The sequence below is a fragment of the Lolium perenne genome, chromosome 5 (assembly GCF_019359855.2).
Source record: "Lolium perenne isolate Kyuss_39 chromosome 5, Kyuss_2.0, whole genome shotgun sequence".
NCBI classification, from domain to species: Eukaryota; Viridiplantae; Streptophyta; class Magnoliopsida; order Poales; family Poaceae; genus Lolium; species Lolium perenne.
Window position 1 is genome coordinate 187,818,186 of NC_067248.2, and position 20,292 is coordinate 187,838,477.

At 44.5% G+C, this 20,292-nt stretch overlaps 1 protein-coding gene and 3 pseudogenes across 1 annotated transcript; all 4 read left to right on the plus strand.

The window, feature by feature from the left end:
* The first annotated feature begins 5,226 nt into the window (after positions 1-5,226).
* Positions 5,227-6,117, plus strand: LOC127303914 (uncharacterized). Its single transcript, XM_051334629.1, has one exon. It carries the CDS (start codon positions 5,227-5,229, stop codon positions 6,115-6,117), a length of 891 nt encoding a protein of 296 aa, XP_051190589.1.
* A 2,195-nt stretch (positions 6,118-8,312) lies between these two features.
* On the plus strand, positions 8,313-8,984 carry LOC127303915 (uncharacterized; annotated as a pseudogene).
* A 1,940-nt stretch (positions 8,985-10,924) lies between these two features.
* LOC127303916 (uncharacterized) lies at positions 10,925-12,007 on the plus strand (annotated as a pseudogene).
* A 1,845-nt stretch (positions 12,008-13,852) lies between these two features.
* LOC127303917 (uncharacterized) lies at positions 13,853-14,837 on the plus strand (annotated as a pseudogene).
* The last annotated feature ends 5,455 nt before the right edge of the window (positions 14,838-20,292 follow it).

Consider the following 20,292-nt stretch of genomic DNA (forward strand, 5'->3'; position numbering starts at 1 on the left):
GGCGTATCGTTGCCGTCGGCGTAGCGAAGTCTACGCCGAGGGCAGCCCTCGGCATATGTTTGGCCCTAGGCGTAGACAGGGCTACGCCGACGGCCACCCTCGGCGTAGACTATTTGTCAAATTTGTCTAACTTTGTAAAAATCATAACTAATTCATATGATGTCAGAAAAATGCGTATAAGTTATCAAAATGTTCAGAAAAACATCCTCTATCCGTTTATGTCAAAATCATGCATATTTGAATCATGTATATCATGTTAATATAGTAACAATTCAAACACTTTCTTATATGTCATCGGGTTCCCGTTTTGGCCAGATGGCGATTTAAACCAAGTCAGAAAATCCCGCGGAGCCGCATGACGTCATTTTATGTGTCCTAGTAACCACTCGAAAAGACGGAATTGGGATACGGCAGTTATTTTGGAACACCCTTCACAAACAGGGCTATCAAGTCCGGAGTTCTATGACTTTTAGGGGAAACGAGTAGGAAACGGTCCGTGACACCGCATAGTTTGTCGGAACGAGGCCATATTTGGCACGTGCGTGGTCCCTGGGATGGGAAGCAATGCCCCGGAAGCGGATTTCCAATCCGACCCATGGCCGATGGTTTTTTCATTTTTGGGGTGCCAAAACGGGTTTTTTTTGTGAAGCAGCTACATGGGGCGTATTTTTGTATTGCGTGAGACCTCCGCGTACTAGTAGGACACTGCCTCCGCACCACATATCACATGCCATATGTGCGTGCTAGCTATCTGGGAATCCCTGCGGCTTCCTGTTGTGTCCCGCCGAATCCGCTGTAAAGTGACCGGATTTGAACTAGGGGTACACTTTCCGTCGCTCAATAAATTCCGGGAAAAGAGTTTTTAGGTCTACAACACATCACTTTATGTGCTAAATTTTTTCCATTTAGCGCGATGGTGAACGGGTGCACCAGCGCGCCCGATACGGCCATACCGCATCTCCGTGGGGGCCCGTTTTGGCTGGATGGCAATTTAAACTAAGTTAGAAAATCCCTTGGAGCCGCATGGCGTCATTTTATGTGTCATAGTAACCACTCCAAAAATTGGAATTAGGATACGGTAATTATTTTGGAAAATCCTTCACAAACAGAGTTATCACGTCCGGAGTTCTATGGCTTTTAGGGCAAATGAGTAGGAAACGGTCTGTGACACCGCATAGTTTGTCGGAACGAGGCCATATTTGGCACATGTGTGTTCCCTAGGAAGGAAGGCATGGCCCCGGGAGCGGATTTCCAATCCGACCCATGGGCGATGGTTTTTTCATTTTCAGGGTGCCAAAACGAGTTTTTTTTTGTGAAGCAGCTACATGAGGCGTATTTTAGTATTGCGCGAGACCTCCGCGTATTGGTAGGACACCGCCTCCGCACCACATATCACATGCCATATGTGCGTGCTAGCTATCTGGAAATCCCTGCGGCTTCCTGCGGTGTCCCGCCGAATCCGCTGGAAACTGACCGGATTTGAACTAGGGGTACACTTTCCGTCGCTCAATAAATTCCGCGAAAAATGTTTTTAGGTCTATAACACATCACTTTATATGCTAATTTTTTTCCGTTTAGCATGTTGGCGAACGGTGCACCAGCGCGTCCTGTACGGCCATTTCGCATCTCCCGAGGGGGCCGTTTTGGCCAGATGGCAAGCTGGACGTCATATTTGGATTAATCTAATTTTTAGGTTCAAATGATGATATGGATGTTATATTTAGATTCCTCTCATTTTTCTGATCGATTTAGACATATTATTTGTGGAATTTCGATTTTTCGATTTAAAGATATTAATTATTCCATATTAAATAAAAAACCAAAAAATAAAATCATTTTATTGTTATTTGAATTCAATATTATTATTCATTGTTACTTATATATTCATTGTTGTTTACTTAAGTAATTTTTTGGAATTCAAAAATAAAGAGTTGTGACATCACGGTCCAAGGGTTAATAGGGTTGATAGGCTATTTTTATCAGTAAGGTGTCAATTCTTTAAGGGAAGCTCACCCGAATGGAACCAAAAAGTTAAGCGTGCTGAGGTTGGAGTAGTGTGAGGATGGGTGACAGGCTGGGAAGTTTAACCATGATTGTAATTTGACCTAGGATTAAGTGTACTTAGAGTTAAAAGTGTATAGGTGAAAGATAAACAAGTAAAAAAAATGGTGTAAAAAAATTAAAATTTAAAAAATTTTAAAACTCTATGCCGACGGCAAAGCCCTCGGCATATAAAAAAATTATTTTTTTTTCGATTTTTTTTTTGAATTTTTTTTGGAAAAATGAAAATTCAAATTTTTAAAATTTGTATGCCGACGGTTTTGCCGTCGGCGTAGCGTGCTACGCCGAGGGCAGGGCTACGCCGACGGCAATATTGTCTATGCCGAGGGACCTAAACGCCGACGCCATACGCCGAGGGCTGCCGTCGGCGTAGCCTACGCCGAGGGCCAGGCGTGGCTACGCCGAGGGCAGCTGGCCGTCGGCGTATGCATCCATTCCTGTAGTGAGATGTTAATCCCATCCCTACACATAACACATGTCCTGATGAATAATTCTGAGGACAGCAAGGTTCAGACCAAACAGCAATGGACGTATGGTTCCGATGACAATGAAAAAGAGCTGATGCAAAGCCCTGGTCACTCACCGCCTCATGCATCGCGATCGCCGCCCGGCGCGCTGTCGCACGCTTAAGCCGCTGTCTTGCAAGAGGCAGCCTCTACCTATAGTTCACTGTCCAAATTGAATCTTCTCGCACACTTCGATGTCCCCTGTGATTTGAAACGAGAGGAAGACATGCCTGCTGACTTTGATGTCAAAGAAAGAACCTGCCAATAATAGCAGAAACTCAATTCGGTTCCCGGGTGCATATGCTCCCGCTACGAAAAAACCTATTTTGAAATGTTGAAATTTTTTAACAAAAAATTCTACATGTATGTCTCCATAATACATGTGTGTTCGTGAAGTTTCGCGGAAAAATGATAATTTTTGTGATCTATGTAAAAAAGAGAAAATTTATCTTGTGAAAAGCCTTATTTTTAGCTCTGAATTTTGTCTTTTTTACACACACCACACGACAAGATATTTTTTCATGAAATAACTTTATAAGCGTGTAGCACATGAAGATGTACTTGCAAATTTTTGTTTTAATTTTTTTAACATTTCAAGATATGTCTAAAATGCATTTCAAATTAATGGGAGCATATGCTCCCATGTGCCAAAACATCACTCCCCTAATAGCGTCTTGACTAATTAGGAGATGCAACTAGCTACAAGCTCTCTTCTAGATAGTCTACATATAATGCTCGAAAGATATATAGATGCGGTTTAATTTCTAGATCGGATATGAGATGCATGTGTGCCAATCATTCGGTTGTGAACCATACATATTGTATTACATAGGCCGATGTGTTGGACTTTTGCTATATATCAGATTAAGAATCAATTTCATTATATAAAAATGATATTTATGAAAGGGTAGATAAAATAGAAAAGAAGACTACAAAGCATGGAGACAATCATAAGAGGTCATGCAAGTCATATGTTTAAGGATAGGGTTAGTTCTATGGACGATCTATGAAAATACCTCTTTAAACATAGCAACATATATATATAGATACCTGTCACCATGCTTTAATTCATGTTCCTATGATTCGAAATGTTCCAGCGATGAATGCTGATGGATTTATTGTAGTATGTGGCCAGCCATATTGTAGCAACCAAAAATGCATCACCATTGGTGAAACGATACACATCAGGGACCGAGAGAGAAACAAAAGGCAAAAATTAGTACGACACATTATTGTTTAGCAGCACGGGCAGACATTTCAATGATCTCATTAATGTCAGTGTTTTGTACCCACTATAGTCGTTAGCGGCAATCTAATACCTTATGCATAATACTCCTTTTGTATAATCATGTTGATTAGTACGGGGTTTTTATAATCCTTATTTAAAGTATAGTTCGAATTTTATATAAATGCTAATGGAGGAACAAATAAAATTAAAGAAAAATTCATCTTAGAAATTAATGAACTATGTATATATGACCAATAACAAACAAAATAAGTTATATCGAATAAGATATAAAAAAATCTAGCCGCGCGAATGTGCGGGTCACCCTGCTAGTTTTCCTATATAGGTCGAGTTCATGCGGGAGAAGTTCCAACCACACGAACACCTACTAGGAATTGCAGAGGAAGTGGCGGGACTTCTGATGAGAGAAATGATAGACGAAAGAGGCTTGTTTAATCAATGTAGGACCTGGTCATGATCCCCGTGTAATAGTTCGAATAGACGATGGGCTATAGTCCTGGTAGTCGTGAGCTCCATGTATATGTAAGGAGAATCTACGAATGGCTTTTCCTTCGAATATTTGTTTGCTCGATCTATATATAATGAATGAACGTGTACAGCTTGTAGTAGCGTACAAATGTATGAAAATTTATTTTGAAATGAAAAAATGAAATAAAAGGGGGGCGGCGGCAGGGGGTGACTGCACCCCTTAAACCCTAAAGGAGCAGTGTGCTGCGCGCGTCACGTAGAGAGTCTTTTGTCGCGGGCTGTGTTACCACCCGCGACAAAAGGGGTGTCCCCTGCGCGTCCCGCGACTGCCACGTGGTGAACCTTTTGTCGTGGGTGGTAAGCGGGCCGGGACAAAAGATTGGGCCTTTTGTCGTGCCTCCGTTGTCCCGGCTAACCGCCCGCGACAAAAGGCTCTTACAGCATGCGACATTAGGCCTATTTTCTACTAGTGCGAATCCGCTTTGTAATCGAAGTCTACGGAAAAAAGAAGTGGTGTCCATCCCTAAATAGTAAACACGTACATAGGAACTGTTTGATTGAAGTACGAAAATGTTCCAGGTACGAAAAAGAAGTGGTTGCCATCCCTAAACGCAAAATTAGACGGAACTCTTTCTTTCTCTCTCGTGTAAGGTACGGCATGTCTCTAGGGAACTTCAATCATACGTTCATACCGAGTCCGACTCGATCTCCACATGTTTTCCGTAAAGAAAGGAAACAAACTACCGGTACTCTTACTCCAGTCCAAGTCGGATCCAATCCCCTATATTTACTCTGCTAGCGATCTGATCCCCTCCATAACCGCTCCCATCGGTTTAGCGTCCAAATTATTGTGTCTCCAGTATTTTTTAGCTCGCCTGGTGCCTGGCGGGTAACAATCATAAAGGCCCCGATACCGGATAAGCGCGAGCTCACCTTGACGAGGAGATGGAGGCGACGACATCGCTGTCACATGACTGGTCATCTCTCCCACTGAAGGTACTGGTCCGGATCCTAGATCATCTGTGGTGGTCGAGCCACCCGAGCTTCGGATTGGTGTGCCGGCAATGGCAATCTGCCCGTGCCCGGGCGCCCATCTACCCGGTGTGGATCTCCCCTCTGCTCCTCAACACCACCAGCGACGGAACCACCAACGTGCGGTACTACAGCCCCTACTATCACAAGAACTTCGAGACCGCCTGCACGCTCAATATTCCTGACGCCAGGATCATCGGCGCCACCGCGCAACATCTGACGCTCTGCCGGGAGCACTTAATCCTTGACGCCCAACTTCTCTCCGGCGACGTCCTCGAACTACCAAAGCACGACCGGCCCACGTTCGACTCCGTCGTCTACGAAGGTGTTCGCACCATGTTCGGCGTCCACTCGCGGTATGGCTGGCTCGAAATCGCCCGTTCCATCCGAAACAACGAAATCGACGTGTGGGGGGAGTGGAGCTACACGAGCTCTGATTGCGACGGACCATGCTCTTGGGCATCGCAGGACTGCAGTAACCCGGTTCTCCATGACAGCTTCCTCTACCTACTGAATAGGGACGGCGCATTAGCAGTGTACGACGAGAGAAAACACGATGAAGGATTCAACATTCTCGAGAAGCCTGGAAGTTTTACATTCGAGCACGATGACAGCTACTTGGTCAAGTCCGACCATGGCGATCTGATGGCCATCCTTATCGGACGTCGTGGGACACCAGTCAACATTGTCAAACTGAACGAGCACACCATGGAGTGGGAGAAGATACAAGACCTAGAGGGGAGGACATTGTTTACCGGCACATTGACGACGACGATGAAGAAGACTAACATCAAGTGGATGTAGAACAAGGTTTTCCTTCCGAGATTGTACGATTGGCCTGACACCATCCATGTTGACCTTGTTCAGCGTGAAGGTGAAGTTGCCTTTGTTCCAAAGTCAGGACGTGCAGATACCACGGAGAAACAAAACAATTTCAGTGGTGCTAGATGACATAATACATGGGAATCTCGAAGGATTTTATTTTTTGAAATTTCTATCTATGCGCCACATAAATGTGTTGTTTTTTTGGCGACCCATCCCACGTGCGCCACAGAAAGTCTTAATTCTGTAGCGCACCAGGACCAGTGCGCCACAGAATGTCTTATTTCTGTGGCGCACGTTGTTCTGTGCGCCACAGAAGTAGTGAAACCAATGATTGGGGCTGGCCCCACCAAGTTTCTGTGACGCATGGATTGTTGGTGCGCCACAAAATTAAGATATTTCTGTGGCGCACCGTGCCTGGTGCGCCACAAAACAACTTTCTGTGGCACATTTTTGGTGGTGCGCCACAGAACTAAGTCCCACCTATTAGCGTTTTCCTACTAGTTTATGTGGATACTACGTTTGCGAGTCCATTCGCATGTTAACCACTGAGAAGAACGATAATAGATTCAACGTAAGCAATAACATTCACAACTTTAATTTATTATCGTCAATATTTCGTTATCAAGATTGAAATAATCATATTCATCTCATTTTCCGATATAGGTCGAGTTCATGCGGGAGAAGCTCCAACCACATGAACACCTACTAGGAATTGCAGAGGAAGTGGCGGGACTTCTGATGAGAGAAATGATAGACGAAAGAGGCTTGTTTAATCAATGTAGGACCTGGTCATGATCCCCATGTAATAGTTCGAATAGACGATGGGCTATAGTCCTGGTAGTCGTGAGCTCCATGTATATGTAAGGAGAATCTACGAATGGCTTTTCCTTCGAATATTTGTTTGCTCGATCTATATATAATGAATGAACGTGTACAGCTTGTACTAGCGTACAAATGTATGAAAATTTATTTTGAAATGAAAAAATGAAATAAAAGGGGGGGCGGTGGCAGGGGTGACTGCACCCCTTAAACCCTAAAGGAGCAGTGTCCTGTGCGCGTCACGTAGAGAGTCTTTTGTCGCGGGCTGTGTTACCACCCGCGACAACATGGGTGTCCCCTGCGTGCCCCGCGACAACCACGTGGTGAACCTTTTGTCGTGGGTGGTAAGCGGGCCGGGACAAAAGATTGGGCCTTTTGTCGCGCCTCCGTTGTCCCGGCTAACCGCCCGCGACAAAAGGCTCTTACAGCCTGCGACATTAGGCCTATTTTCTACTAGTGTGAATCCACTTCGTAATCGAAGTCTACGGAAAAAAGAAGTGTTGGCCATCCCTAAATAGTAAACATGTACATAGGAACTGTTTGATTGAAATACGAAAAACTTCCAGGTACGAAAAAGAAGTGGTTGCCATCCCTAAACGCAAAATTAGACGGAACTCTTTCTTTCTCTCTCGTGTAAGGTACGGCATGTCTCTAGGGAACTTCAATCATACGTTCATACCGAGTCCGACTCGATCTCCACATGTTTTCCGTAAAGAAAGGAAACAAACTACCTGTACTCTTACTCCAGTACAAGTCGGATCCAATCCCCTATATTTACTCCGCTAGCGATCTGATCCCCTCCATAACCGCTCCCATCGGTTTAGCGTCCAAATTATCATGTCTCCAGTATTTTTTAGCTCGCCCGGTGCCTGGCGGTAACAATCATAAAGGCCCGGATACCGGATACTGCGCGAGCTCACCTTGACGAGGAGATGGAGGCGACGACATCGCTGTCACATGACTGGTCATCTCTCCTGGTGAAGGTACTAGTCCGGATCCTAGATCATCTGTGGTGGTCGAGCCACCCGAGTTTCGGATTGGTGTGCCGGCAATGGCAATATACCCGTGCCCGGGCGCCCTTCTACCCGGCGTGGATCTCCCCTCTGCTCCTCAACACCACCAGCGACGGAACCACCAACGTGCGGTACTACAGCCCCTACTATCACAAGAACTTCGAGACCGCCTGCACGCTCGATATTCCTGACGCCAGGATCATCGGCGCCACCGCGCAACATCTGATGCTCTGCCGGGAGCACTAAATCCTAGACGCCCAACTTCTCTCCAGCGACGTCCTCGAACTACCAAAGCACGACCGGCCCACGTTCGACTCCGTCGTCTACGGCGGTGTCCGCACCATGTTCGGCGTCCACTCGCGGTATGGCTGGCTCGAAATCGGCCGTTCCATCCGAAACAACAAAATCGACGTGTGGGGGGAGTGGAGCTACACGAGCTCTGATTGCGACGGACCATGCTCTTGGGCATCGCAGGACTGCAGTAACCCGGTTCTCCATGACGGCTTCCTCTACCTGCTTAATAGGGACGGCGCATTAGCAGTGTACGACGAGAGAAAACACGATGAAGGATTCAACATTCTCGAGAAGCCTGGAAGTTTTACATTCGAGCATGATGACAGCTACTTGGTCAAGTCCGACCGTGGCGATCTGATGGCCGTCCTTATCGGACGTCGTGGGACACCAGTCAACATTGTCAAACTGAACGAGGACGCCATGGAGTGGGAGAAGATACAAGACCTAGAGGGGAGGACATTGTTTACCGGCACATTGATGACGACGATGAAGAAGACTAACATCAAGTGGATGTAGAACAAGGTTTTCCTTCCGAGATTGTACGATTGGCCTGACACCATCCATGTTGACCTTGTTCAGCGTGAAGGTGAAGTTGCCTTTGTTCCAAAGTCAGGACGTGCAGATACAACGGAGAAACAAAACAATTATGGAACAAACATATGGTCTTACAAATTGGGACAAAGTCAAGAGCCAAGGGAGTTTTGGGGAATTCGGATGTAGAATTTTCGTGGGAACATTTTGATATATTGTGCGTTTTTTTTCGAGTTCGTATGCGACCAGAAAACCAGTTTGATGATTTTGCAACGCAATTTTGCAAAAAAAAGTCGAAATTCATGTTTGTTAAATTTCAGTGGTGCTAGATGACATAATACATGGGAATCTCGAAGGATTTTATTTTTTGAAATTTCTATCTATTTCTTTTATTTTTTAGAGAGGTAAAAAATGCGATCCACAAGGGGGGGGTGGATTTGCGTGGTGAGCCAAAAAAACTTCTGTGGCGCACGGAACTCATGTGCGCCACAGAAATGTGTTGTTTTTGTGGCGATCCATCCCACGTGCGCCACAGAAAGTCTTAATTCTGTAGCGCACCAGGACCAGTGCGCCACAGAATGTCTTATTTCTATGGCGCACGTTGTCCTGTGCGCCACAGAAGTAGTGAAACCAATGATTGGGGCTGGCCCCACCAAGTTTCTATGACGCATGGATTGTTGGTGCGCCACAAAATTAAGCTATTTCTGTGGCGCACGTTGTCCTGTGCGCCACAGAAGTAGTGAAACCAATGATTGGGGCTGGCCCCACCAAGTTTCTATGACGCATGGATTGTTGGTGCGCCACAAAACAACTTTCTGTGGCGCATTTTTGGTGGTGCGCCACAGAACTAAGTCCCACCTATTAGCGTTTTCCTACTAGTTTATGTGGATACTACGTTTGCGAGTCCATTCGCATGTTAACCACTGAGAAGAACGATAATAGATTCAACGTAAGCAATAACATTCACAACTTTAATTTATTATCGTCAATATTTCGTTATCAAGATTGATATAATCATATTCATCTCATTTTCCGATATAGGTCGAGTTCATGCGGGAGAAGCTCCAACCACATGAACACCTACTAGGAATTGCAGAGGAAGTGGCGGGACTTCTGATGAGAGAAATGATAGACGAAAGAGGCTTGTTTAATCAATGTAGGACCTGGTCATGATCCCCATGGAATAGTTCGAATAGACGATGGGCTATAGTCCTGGTAGTCGTGAGCTCCATGTATATGTAAGGAGAATCTACGAATGGCTTTTCCTTCGAATATTTGTTTGCTCGATCTATATATAATGAATGAACGTGTACAGCTTGTACTAGCGTACAAATGTATGAAAATTTATTTTGAAATGAAAAAAATGAAATAAAAGGGGGGCGGTGGCAGGGGTGACTGCACCCCTTAAACCCTAAAGGAGCAGTGTCCTGTGCGCGTCACGTAGAGAGTCTTTTGTCGCGGGATGTGTTACCACCCGCGACAACAGGGGTGTCCCCTGCGCGCCCCGCGACTGCCACGTGGTGAACCTTTTGTCGTGGGTGGTAAGCGGGCCGGGACAAAAGATTGGGCCTTTTGTCGCGCCTCCGTTGTCCCGGCTAACCGCCCGCGACAAAAGGCTCTTACAACCTGCGACATTAGGCCTATTTTCTACTAGTGCGAATCCGCTTCGTAATCGAAGTCTACGGAAAAAAGAAGTGGTGGCCATCCCTAAATAGTAAACATGTACATAGGAACTGTTTGATTGAAATACGAAAAACTTCCAGGTACGAAAAAGAAGTGGTTGCCATCCCTAAACGCAAAATTAGACGGAACTCTTTCTTTCTCTCTCGTGTAAGGTACGGCATGTCTCCAGGGAACTTCAATCATACGTTCATACCGAGTCCGACTCGATCTCCACATGTTTTCCGTAAAGAAAGGAAACAAACTACCTGTACTCTTACTCCAGCACAAGTCGGATCCAATCCCCTATATTTACTCCGCTAGCGATCTGATCCCCTCCATAACCGCTCCCATCGGTTTAGCGTCCAAATTATCGTGTCTCCTGTATTTTTTAGCTCGCCCGGTACCTGGCGGTAACAATCATAAAGGCTCGGATACCGGATACTGCGCGAGCTCACCTTGACGAGGAGATGGAGGTGACGACATCGCTGTCACATGACTGGTCATCTCTCCTGGTGAAGGTACTAGTCCGAATCCTAGATCATCTGCGGTGGTCGAGCCACCCGAGTTTCGGATTGGTGTGCCGGCAATGGCAATATGCCCGTGCCCGGGCGCCCTTCTACCCGGCGTGGATCTCCCCTCTGCTCCTCAACACCACCAGCGACGGAACCACCAACGTGCGGTACTACAGCCCCTACTATCACAAGAACTTCGAGACCGCCTGCACGCTCAATATTCCTGACGCCAGGATCATCGGCGCCACCGCGCAACATCTGACGCTCTGCCGGGAGCACTTAATCCTAGACGCCCAACTTCTCTCCAGCGACGTCCTCGAACTACCAAAGCACGACCGGCCCACGTTCGACTCCGTCGTCTACGGCGGTGTCCGCACCATGTTCGGCGTCCACTCGCGGTATGGCTGGCTCGAAATCGGCCGTTCCATCCGAAACAACAAAATCGACGTGTGGGGGGAGTGGAGCTACACGAGCTCTGATTGCGACGGACCATGCTCTTGGGCATCGCAGGACTGCAGTAACCCGGTTCTCCATGACGGCTTCCTCTACCTGCTTAATAGGGACGGCGCATTAGCAGTGTACGACGAGAGAAAACACGATGAAGGATTCAACATTCTCGAGAAGCCTGGAAGTTTTACATTCGAGCATGATGACAGCTACTTGGTCAAGTCCGACCGTGGCGATCTGATGGCCGTCCTTATCGGACGTCGTGGGACACCAGTCAACATTGTCAAACTGAACGAGGACGCCATGGAGTGGGAGAAGATACAAGACCTAGAGGGGAGGACATTGTTTACCGGCACATTGATGACGACGATGAAGAAGACTAACATCAAGTGGATGTAGAACAAGGTTTTCCTTCCGAGATTGTACGATTGGCCTGACACCATCCATGTTGACCTTGTTCAGCGTGAAGGTGAAGTTGCCTTTGTTCCAAAGTCAGGACGTGCAGATACAACGGAGAAACAAAACAATTATGGAACAAACATATGGTCTTACAAATTGGTCGGATGTAGAATTTTCGTGGGAACATTTTGATATATTGTGCGTTTTTTTTCGAGTTCGTATGCGACCAGAAAACCAGTTTGATGATTTTGCAACGCAATTTTGCAAAAAAAGTCGAAATTCATGTTTGTTAAATTTCAGTGGTGTTAGATGACATAATACATGGGAATCTCGAAGGATTTTATTTTTTGAAATTTCTATCTATTTCTTTTATTTTTTAGAGAGGTAAAAAATGCGATCCACAAGGGGGGGTGGATTTGCATGGTGAGCCAAAAAAAACTTCTGTGGCGCACGGAACTCATGTGCGCCACAGAAATGTGTTGTTTTTGTGGCGACCCATCCCAGGTGCGCCACAGAAAGTCTTAATTCCGTAGCGCACCAGGACCAGTGCGCCACAGAATGTCTTATTTCGGTGGCGCACGTTGTCCTGTGCGCCATAGAAGTAGTGAAACCAATGATTGGGGCTGGCCCCACCAAGTTTCTGTGACGCATGGATTGTTGGTGCGCCACAAAATTAAGCTATTTCTGTGGCGCACCGTGCCTGGTGCGCCACAAAACAACTTTCTGTGGCGCATTTTTGGTGGTGCGCCACAGAACTAAGTCCCACCTATTAGCGTTTTCCTACTAGTTTATGTGGATACTACGTTTGCGAGTCCATTCGCATGTTAACCACTGAGAAGAACGATAATAGAGTCAACGTAAGCAATAACATTCACAACTTTAATTTATTATCGTCAATATTTCGTTATCAAGATTGATATAATCATATTCATCTCATTTTCCGATATAGGTCGAGTTCATGCGGGAGAAGCTCCAACCACACGAACACCTACTAGGAATTGCAGAGGAAGTGGCGGGACTTCTGATGAGAGAAATGATAGACGAAAGAGGCTTGTTTAATCAATGTAGGACCTGGTCATGATCCCCGTGTAATAGTTCGAATAGACGATGGGCTATAGTCCTGGTAGTCGTGAGCTCCATGTATATGTAAGGAGAATCTACGAATGGCTTTTCCTTCGAATATTTGTTTGCTCGATCTATATATAATGAATGAACGTGTACAGCTTGTACTAGCGTACAAATGTATGAAAATTTATTTTGAAATGAAAAAATGAAATAAAAGGGGGGGCGGTGGCAGGGGTGACTGCACCCCTTAAACCCTAAAGGAGCTGTGTCCTGTGCGCGTCACGTAGAGAGTCTTTTGTAGCGGGCTGTGTTACCACCCGCGACAAAAGGGGTGTCCCCTGCGCGCCCCGCGACTGCCACGTGGTGAACCTTTTGTCGTGGGTGGTAAGCGGGCCGGGACAAAAGATTGGGCCTTTTGTCGCGCCTCCGTTGTCCCAGCTAACCGTCCGCGACAAAAGGCTCTTACAGCCTGCGACATTAGGCCTATTTTCTACTAGTGCGAATCCGCTTCGTAATCGAAGTCTACGGAAAAAAGAAGTGGTGGCCATCCCTAAATAGTAAACATGTACATAGGAACTGTTTGATTGAAATACGAAAATGTTCCAGGTACGAAAAAGAAGTGGTTGCCATCCCTAAACGCAAAATTAGACGGAACTCTTTCTTTCTCTCTCATGTAAGGTACGGCATGTCTCTAGGGAACTTCAATCATACGTTCATACCGAGTCCGACTCGATCTCCACATGTTTTCCGTAAAGAAAGGAAACAAACTACCTGTACTCTTACTCCAGTACAAGTCGGATCCAATCCCCTATATTTACTCCGCTAGCGATCTGATCCCCTCCATAACCGCTCCCATCGGTTTAGCGTCTAAATTATCGTGTCTCCAGTATTTTTTAGCTCGCCCGGTGCCTGGCGGTAACAATCATAAAGGCCCGGATACCGGATACTGCGCGAGCTCACCTTGACGAGGAGATGGAGGCGACGACATCGCTGTCACATGACTGGTCATCTCTCCTGGTGAAGGTACTAGTACGGATCCTAGATCATCTGCGGTGGTCGAGCCACCCGAGCTTCGGATTGGTGTGCCGGCAATGGCAATATGCCCGTGCCCGGGCGCCCTTCTACCCGGCGTGGATCTCCCCTCTGCTCCTCAACACCACCAACGACGGAACCACCAACGTGCGGTACTACAGCCCCTACTATCACAAGAACTTCGAGACCGCCTGCACGCTCAAAGCACGACCGGCCCACGTTCGACTCCGTCGTCTACGGCGGTGTCCGCACCATGTTCGGCGTCCACTCGCGGTATGGCTGGCTCGAAATCGGCCGTTCCATCCGAAACAACGAAATCGACGTGTGGGGGGAGTGGAGCTACACGAGCTCTGATTGCGATGGACCATGCTCTTGGGCATCGCAGGACTGCAGTAACCCGGTTCTCCATGACGGCTTCCTCTACCTGCTTAATAGGGACGGCGCATTAGAAGTGTACGACGAGAGAAAACACGATGAAGGATTCAACATTCTCGAGAAGCCTGGAAGTTTTACATTCGAGCATGATGACAGCTACTTGGTCAAGTCCGACCATGGCGATCTGATGGCCGTCCTTATCGGACGTCGTGGGACACCAGTCAACATTGTCAAACTGAACGAGCACGCCATGGAGTGGGAGAAGATACAAGACCTAGAGGGGAGGACATTGTTTACCGGCACATTGACGACGACGATGAAGAAGACTAACATCAAGTGGATGTAGAACAAGGTTTTCCTTCCGAGATTGTACGATTGGCCTGACACCATCCATGTTGACCTTGTTCAGCGTGAAGGTGAAGTTGCCTTTGTTCCAAAGTCAGGACGTGCAGATACAACGGAGAAACAAAACAATTATGGAACAAACATATGGTCTTACAAATTGGGACAAAGTCAAGAGCCAAGGGAGTTTTGGGGAATTCGGATGTAGAATTTTCGTGGGAACATTTTTATATATTGTGCATTTTTTCCGAGTTCGTATGCGACCAGAAAACCAGTTTGATGATTTTCCAACGCAATTTTGCAAAAAAGTTGAAATTCATGTTTGTTAAATTTCGGTGGTGCCAGATGACATAATACATGGGAATCTCGAAGGATTTTATTTTTTGAAATTTCTATCTATTCCTTTTATTTTTTAGAGAGGTAAAAAAGGCGTTCCACGGGGGGTGGAGTTGCGTGGTGAGCCAAAAAAACTTCTGTGGCGCACGGAACTCATGTGCGCCACAGAAATGTGTTGTTTTTGTGGCCACCCATCCCACGTGCGCCACAGAAAGTCTTAATTCTGTGGCGCACCAGGACCAGTGCGCCACAGAATGTCTTATTTCTGTGGCGCACGTGGTCCTGTGCGCCACAGAAGTAGTGAAACCAATGATTGGGGCTGGCCCCACCAAGTTTCTGTGACGCATGGATTGTTCGTGCGCCACAAAATTAAGCTATTTCTGTGGCGCACCGTGCCTGGTGCGCTGATACGTCTCCAACATATCTATAATTTCTGATGTTCCATGCTTGTTTTATGACAATACCTACATGTTTTGCTCGCACTTTATATCGTTTTGATGCATTTTCCGGAACTAACCTATTAACACATGCCACAGTGCCAGTTCCTGTTTTCTGCTGTTTTTGGTTCCAGAAATCCTACAAAGGAAATATTCTCGGAATTGGACAAAATCAACGCCCACGATCTTATATTTCACGGAAGCTTCCAGAGCACCGAAGAGGGGCCAGAGGGGAGCCAGGGGGGCCCACCCCACAAGGCGGCGCGGCCAAGGGGGGGCGCACCCCTACTGTGTGGGTCCCCCAGGGCCCCTCCGACTCCGCCTCTTCGCCTATAAGACTCCTCGTGACCTAAAACTTCGACACAATAAGCCACGATACAAGAAAAGTTCCAGAGCCGCCGCCATTGCGAAGCCAAGATTCGGGGGACAGAAGTCTCTGTTCCGGCACGCCGCCGGGACGTGGAATTGCCCCCGGAAGGCATCTCCATCGACACCACCGCCATCTTCATCGCCATCGCTGTCTCCCATGATGAGGAGGGAGTAGTTCTCCCTCGAGGTTGAGGGCTCTACCGGTAGCTATGTGGTTCATCTATCTCCCATGTACTTCAATACAATGATCTCATGAGCTGCCTTACATGATTGAGATATATATGATGAGCTTTGTATCACTATTAATCTATGTGCTACTCTAGTGATGTTATTAAAGTACTCTATTCCTCCTCCATGATGTAATGTTGACAGTGTGTGCATCATGTAGTACTTGGCATAGGTTATGATTGTAATCTCTTGTAGATTATGGAGTTAACTATTACTATGATAGTATTGATGCGATCTATTTCCCCTTTCATAGATGATGGTGACAGTGTGCATGCTATGTTATTACTCGGTCTAAATTGCAACAGTCTATTATGCACTCTAGAGGTTACTTAAATATGAACTCCGGATGTTGTGGAGCTTGTTTACTCCGGCTTGAGGTGTGCTTTTGTAGCCCTACACAATGAATGGTGTTTGTTATCCAACAAGAGAGTGTAGAGTAGTTTTATTATGTGATCATTGTTGAGAGTGTCCACTAGTGAAAGTAGGATCCCTAGGCCTTGTTTCCGAACATCGAATCTCCGTTTATTTACTGTTCTACTGCATGTTTACTTGCTGCCATATTTATTTCAGATTGTTATTACCACTCATATTCATCCATATCACTTGTATTTCACTATCTCTTTGCCGAACTAGTGCACCTATACATCTGACAAGTGTATTAGGTGTGTTGGGGACACAAGAGACTTCTTGTATCGTAATTGCAGGGTTGCTTGAGAGGGATATCTTTGACCTCTACCTCCCTGAGTTCGATAAACCTTGGGTGATTCACTTAAGGGAAACTTGCTGCTGTTCTACAAACCTCTGCTCTTGGAGGCCCAACACTGTCTACAGGAATAGAAGCGTGCGTAGACATCAAGCTATTTTCTGGCGCCGTTGCCGGGGAGGTAAGGTAAAAGGCATTCACATCCTCCGACTACTAAGCGATTTCCTAGCACTGTTGCCGGTGTGTGAGTGCTCGAAGCTATTTCCTTTAGATCCTGCAATTGCATCTTTTTGTTTCTTATTTTTATTTTCACTAGTTAGGCTTAATGGAAAACAACAAAAAATTAGAGATCTTAATGAACTTTATATTGAATTAGGACATGATGTGTTTGAAGAGAGAATTAAAAAACCCATGGAACTTTGTTTGCAAAATAGTTGTAGCAATGTTATTAGCATGAACTCTTTGAACACTATTATTGCTAATGCTATGGAAGAATTTAAGCTTGGGGAAGCTGGTTGTGATATTTTTAGTCCCCCAAGTTTTGAGGAGAAAATTTACTTTGATGATACTTTACCTCCTATATATGATGATTACAATGATGACTATCATATTTTCAGTTCACCTACTATGGAGGATAAAGTATATTATGATTATACTATGCCTCATATATTTGATGATTATGGTGATGAGAATAAAAATGATAGCTACTTTGTTGAATTTGCTCCCACTACAATTAATAAGAATGACTATGCTTATGTTGGGAGTAGTAATTATTTTATGCATGAGACTCATGATTAGAATGCTTTATGTGATAGTTATATTGTTGAGTTTGTTCATGATGCTACTGGAAATTATTATGAGAGAGGAAAATATGGTTGTAGAAATTTTCATGTTACTAAAACACCTCTCTACATGCTGAAAATTTTGAAGTTACTTGTGTTTTATCTTCCTATGCTTGTCACTTTGTTCTACATGAATTTATTTGTGTACAAGATTCCTTTTCATAGGAAGTGGGTTAGGCTTAAATTTGTTTCGTACTTGCTTTTTAATGCTCTCTTTTGCTTCAACTCTTATTTCTTGAGAGAACATCATTAAAATTACTGAGCCCATCTTAATGGCTATAAAGAAAGCACTTCTTGGGAGATAACCCATGTTTTTATTTTACTACAGCAATTTTGTTTTATATTTGTGTCTTGGAAGTTGTTACTACTGTAGCAACCTATCCTTATCTTTATTTTATTGCATTGTTGTGCCAAGTAAAGTCTTTGATAGCAAGGTTGATACTAGATTTGGATTACTGCGCAGAAACAGATTTCTTGCTGTCACGAATTTGATTCTCTGTAGGTAACTCAGAAAAATCTGCCAATTTACGTGCGTGATCCTCAGATATATACGCAACTTTCATTCAATTTGAGCATTTTTCATCTGAGCAAGTTAAGTGCCCCAGAAAAATTCGTCTTTACGGACTGTTCTGTTTTGACAGATTCTGCCTTTTATTTCGCATTGCCTGTTTTGCTATGTTTGATGGATTTCTTTGTTCCATTAATTTTCCGTAGCTTTGAGCAATGTCCAGAAGTGTTAAGAATGATTGTGTCACCTCTGAATATGTTAATTTTTGATTAGGCACTAACCCTCTAATGAGTTTGTTTTGAGTTTGGTGTGGAGGAAGTTTTCAAGGGTCAAGAGAGGAGGATGATACAATATGATCAAGAAGAGTGAAAAGTCTAAGCTTGGGGATGCCCCCGTGGTTCATCCCTGCATATTTCAAGAAGACTCAAGCGTCTAAGCTTGGGGATGCCCAAGGCATCCCCTTCTTCATCGACAACTTATCAGGTCACCTCTAGTGAAACTATATTTTTATTCCGTCACATCTTATGTGCTTTACTTGGAGCGTCTGTGTGCTTTTATTTTCGTTTTGTTATTTTCATTCTATGAATAAATTCATGCTTATGTGGGAGAGAGACACGGTCCGCTTGTTCATATGAACACTGGTGTTCTTAGCTTTTCTTTTAATGTTCATGGTGAAGGTTGAAACTGCTTCGTTCATTGTTATATGGTTGGAAACAGAAAATGCTGCATGTGATAATAGGTATATGGTCTTGAATAATTTGATACTTGGCAATTGTTTTGCTCATATAGATCATGTTTAAGCTCTTGCATCATGTACTTTGCACCTATTAATGAAGAACTACATAGAGCTTGTTAAAATTTGGTTTGCATGATTGGTCTCTCTAGAGTCTAGATATTTTCTGGTGAGGTGTTTGAACAACAAGGAAGACAGTGTAGAGTCTTATAATGCTTGCAATATGTTCTTATGTAAGTTTTGCTGTACCGGTTCATACTTGAGTTTGCTTCAAACAACCTTACTAGCCAAAGCCTTGTATTGAGAGGGAATACTTCTCGTGCATCCAAAATCCTTGAGCCAAAAACTATACCATTTGTGTCCACCATACCTACCTACTACATGGTATTTCTCTGCCATTCCAAAGTAAATTACTTGAGTGCTACCTTTAAAATTCCATTCTTTGTCTTTGCAATATATAGCTCATGGGAAAAATAGCTTAAAAAACTATTGTGGTATTGAATATGTACTTATGTATCTTATTTCTTATAAGTTGCTTGTTGAGCGGTAACCATGTTCCTTGGGACGCCATCAACTATTTCACCTTTTTTGAATATCATGTGAGTTGCTATGCATGTTCGTCTTGTCTGAAGTAAGGGTGATTTATCATGATAAAATGGTTTGAGTATGCATATTGTTAGAGAAGAACATTGGGCCGCTAACTAAAGCCATGATCCATGGTGGAAGTTTCAGTTTGGACAACAATCCTCAATCTCTTATGAGAATATTATTTGTTGTTGAATGCTTATGCATTAAAGAGGAGTCCATTATCTCTTGTCTATGTTGTCCCGGTATGGATGTCTAAGTTGAGAATAATCAAAAGCGAGAAATCCAATGCGAGCTTTCTCCTTAGACCTTTGTACAGGCGGCATAGAGGTACCCCTTTGTGACACTTGGTTGAAACATATGTTATGTAATGATAATCCATGTAAATCCAAGCTAATTAGGACAAGGTGCGGGCACTATTGGTAATCTATGCATGAGGCTTGCAACTTATAGGATATCTTATACATAACGCATATGCTTTATTACTACCGTTGACAAAATTGTTTCTATGTTTTCAAAATAAAAGCTCTAGCACAAATATAGTAATCCATGCTTCCCTCTGCGAAGGGCCTTTCTTCTACTTTTATGTTGAGTCAGTTTACCTAATTCTTTCTATCTTAGAAGCAAACACTTGTGTCAACTGGGTGCATTGATTCCTACATATTTACTTATTTGCATTCATCATATTACTTTGTGTTGACAATTATCCATGAGATATACATGTTGAAGTTGAAAGCAACTGCTGAAACTTATATCTTCCTTTGTGTTGCTTCAAAGCTTTCTACTATGAATTTATTGCTTTATGAGTTAACTCCTATGCAAGTCTTATTGATGCTTGTCTTGAAAGTACTATTCATGAAAAGTCTTTGCTATATGATTCAGTTGTTTAGTCATTACCTTTACCATTGCTTTGAATCACTTC